Here is a 3,456-nt window from a genome sequence, read left to right as displayed (position 1 = left end):
AACAGTTTTGAACGGTGCCACATTAAGCTGCATTGCACTGTAGTTTTAATTCAAAGTGTTTGTAACAAATTAGCTTTTTTAAAACAAAATTCTGGCTGAGTTTTTGGGTTTTTCGACATAGATTAAGCAAAAGAGATCCAGGGAAGATATAAAGAACATTAAATTAGAAGGGCAGGTGATTACTGACAGCAGTGTTTCTCAATCTCAACAACTTTTAAGACTTGCGGACATCAATTCCCAGAATTCTGGGAGTTGAAGTCCACACTCTTAAATTTGTTGAGGTTGAGAAACACTGATCCAGAGCTTTGGAAGAGATTCTGCGGAGCCACTTCAGCTGATGGATGAGATTGAAGGATGCATAGGTGAAAAGGAAAATGAGCAATCCTACAGGAAACCTGGAGCAATAAATTTCTCTCCTACCATGAAAGAAAGAAAGTGTAATTTTTCCACTGTGGGGAGTCCTAAGTTGGCGATTTCTCACAGTGTAACAATTATTTTCCCCTCCTTTCTCCGTGCTTACTAGAGAAAATATATATCAGACCCACTAATTACTTTTACTGGCACGAATACAGTACATTCCTGGGTGAACAGCCCCTCTCCTAAATTCTGCAACTTAGCTGATTTATGTTTCCTTGCCTTCTTTAAATTACTGGAATAGGAAAAAAAAATGGTGAAGGAGTAATTTACGGGGGAAGCATTAGCTAACGGTAAATAAACAAGCCAGCATAAGGCTCTTTGCTGTAATGTATGATGCCTGGGAACCGTGGCGACAGAGGAAGAATTGTTGCTGCCAATTGGTGGAGATTCTCGCTGCAGGTAGATGGTTCCTGCTGTCAGCCACTGTCTTCAAAGCTGCCACTGTTGCTGCAGGAAGGAAATCTCAGTGTACTCATGGGATCCGACACATAACCTGTGGAAAACAAAAAAGAAGCTCAGGTGCTTGTCGCAAATGTCGTTCAGCCTAGCTACTGCACCTTGTCTCTCTTCTTCCTATGTTCCCCAAGCCTCTGTGTACAGAAAGCAAGCACAGAGGGCTTCCCTGGTAGCAGAAATGCACAGATTTGCTGCCAAATAAAAAGATGCTGCTTTGGCCACATCTTTTATGACCTGAAATAACCGCATTCAAAGTCATTTCTTTTCAGGAAAATGACAAGAGGTGGGATCTAACAGGCAGATGGGATGCAATTCGTATTCACAGTCTCCTTAGCCCTTTAAGATGATGGCCGATAGGAAAGTGGGAAATGTTAATATCCTCTCACACTTCTGTTTGATTTTTTAAATATACATATCTTGACCCTGAATGGAAGAGTCAATGGTTAACAATAAACTGTCTGCCAGAAATAATTATGTCCTTAATCCTGGATTATTACTGTTACAATAGCTTATTCTATAAGCACCTGTTTGCTTGTCAGAGTATTTATCATCTGGGCCATTGGTTAAATGTCATTACTTCAATGATTCCTTTTGTGGAATATATGCCAGTTTAACCTAGTCACCAAATCTCTGAACTAAGACCATCATGGGTGAAGATCACTTATAATACAAGTGTGTGTGTGTGTGTGTGTGTGTGTGTGTGTGTGTGTGAGAGAGAGAGAGAGAGAGAGAGAGAGAGAGAGAGAGAGAGAGAGAGAGAGAGAGAGAGAGAGAGAAATATGGAGGAGAGGAGAGGAAGCCCAGTAACCCCAAAAAAAACCCAAACCCTCCCTAATGGCAGAAGGTAAGATCCCAATTCTCACATCAGGGTAGAATTAATAGTCACTTCAGTATCATATACCATTAAATATCACATCCAACAAAAAACAAACAAATACAAGCATCGTTTATGACAATGGATATTTTCATTTTATTTCTTTACATTTTAACCCCTTCTTTTTGTTTTAATCTTGTACTCTCAGGACCATATCTGTAATCTTTCAAAACAAAGAATGAAAAAGAAATGCTGAAATAAGTGCTTGTAGGTCTAAGTTTTCAAGTTGTGATAAGAATCCTGGCAATATTCTGGAAGGATCTCATACAACTTTCTTGAATTTTGGGAACTTACTATAACCTTTCCAGACAGGATCAGCAGTAGAACCTGGGCCTGTGGTGTCATTTGGTAGATTCAACTTGGCTCTGATCACTGAAAGGATCCACTGTGAAGTGTGCCTTGTTGATTTGATAAAGTAAGGGATTCCTCTCACTTTATCCAAACAAGACAGGCCACTCCATTTCTTCTGGCCCCTTTATCTAAAATGCTGGTGGAAGTGTCTTTTTTGTGTATGGACCCAGCATGCAAAAACCATCAAGTAAGTTTGCCACAAGCTCCATATTCAAGAAATATTTGAACAATTGTAGTGGTTAATTATTAAAAATGCTATATTTTTTTCTTGCTTAACCTTAATACCAGAAAAATCACTAGTTTAATTCATGAGGACAGTGCCTTATTTTGGAGCTGGTGCCTTTGACAACTAGCAGTGCTGTGTCAAGCCTCTGATAAGTCCTGGGCATTAGTCTGCAGAGTGGCCTCAAAGGTTTACAGGCCTACTTGTTTAGCGACTGCCTCAGATAATGACCATTCACAATTATGACTGGTGAAAAAGTAACTATTTAGCATAACAAAAGACTTCAGTTGAAACTGATCAAGGTCTGGTCAGTTGCAGGCAGCAACTGCCTGTTGGCCAGAAGTTCTAATCAACTAATTAAGGTCACAGACTTTGCAGTTAGCACTGTTTAGGTAAGCACTGCACTACAGAGAAAAGCAGGTCAGGAGGAGATAGCTTATTAAAGTAATCTCTCTGGTCTGCAAAGAGGAGAAAAAAAACAACAGATGAGGCACAGGACAATGTAGGAAAGAACTTTATTTGAATGAGATGGCAATTACCAGTGGCCTTTGCAGCTCCCTCTCATGTCACAGGGCTCACTTAGCGACAGTGTCATTTATCAACCATTCCACAGAACCAATTCAATCACTAAATGAGGATTACCTGTACTTAGTTTGACTTTAATTAAACTTAAGCCACCTGAAAGTCTTGCACAGCTCAAGGAGAAACATCTGAGCCATGATGGCGCAGTGGTTAGAATGCAATATTGCAGGCTAATTCAGCTCACTGCCAGGAGTTTGATCCTCAGTGGTTCAAGGTTAACTCAGCCTTCCATCCTCCCGAGGCCGATAAAACGAGGACCCCGATTCTTAGGGGCAATGTGCTGACTTTGTAAACTGCTTAGAGAGGGCTGTAAAGTAGTGTGAAGTGGTAAATAAGTTTAAGTGCTATTGGTATTGCTACAGTATCTCCTATTACCAAGGTTGCTGATTTCTTATTTCTGGGTGCTATAAATTTGGAGGATCAATTTCATTACAAAGTAAACATTATCAGTCCATTAATACAGTTTATTATTATTGAAGAGGATCTGTGTTTTACCATTTTGGTCAATAGGTGGGCATTGAAAATTTCTTCTCATCTCTTCCAAAGAAAGGCC

At 39.9% G+C, this 3,456-nt stretch overlaps 1 protein-coding gene across 1 annotated transcript in view; it reads right to left on the bottom strand.

Moving 5' to 3' along the window:
* Window positions 1-833: 833 nt before the first annotated feature.
* LOC107285059 (serine/threonine-protein kinase TNNI3K) overlaps window positions 834-3,456 on the bottom strand; it is a 184,219-nt gene continuing 181,596 nt past the window's right edge. Inside the window, exons 25-26 of the mRNA XM_029283589.1 lie at window positions 3,399-3,456; window positions 834-910 (exon numbers count right to left, since the gene is read on the bottom strand). The exon at window positions 3,399-3,456 is cut by the window's right edge and continues 10 nt beyond it. Of these exons, the coding sequence (XP_029139422.1) occupies window positions 834-910; window positions 3,399-3,456 (135 nt within the window). The remainder of the gene's footprint in view (window positions 911-3,398) is intronic.

This window comes from Protobothrops mucrosquamatus, unplaced genomic scaffold (assembly GCF_001527695.2).
Source record: "Protobothrops mucrosquamatus isolate PMUCROS unplaced genomic scaffold, P.Mucros_1.0 scaffold142, whole genome shotgun sequence".
Lineage (NCBI taxonomy): Eukaryota > Metazoa > Chordata > Lepidosauria > Squamata > Viperidae > Protobothrops > Protobothrops mucrosquamatus.
The sequence above is the reverse complement of the archived record's forward strand: the minus strand, read 5'-3'. Positions and strand labels throughout refer to the sequence as shown.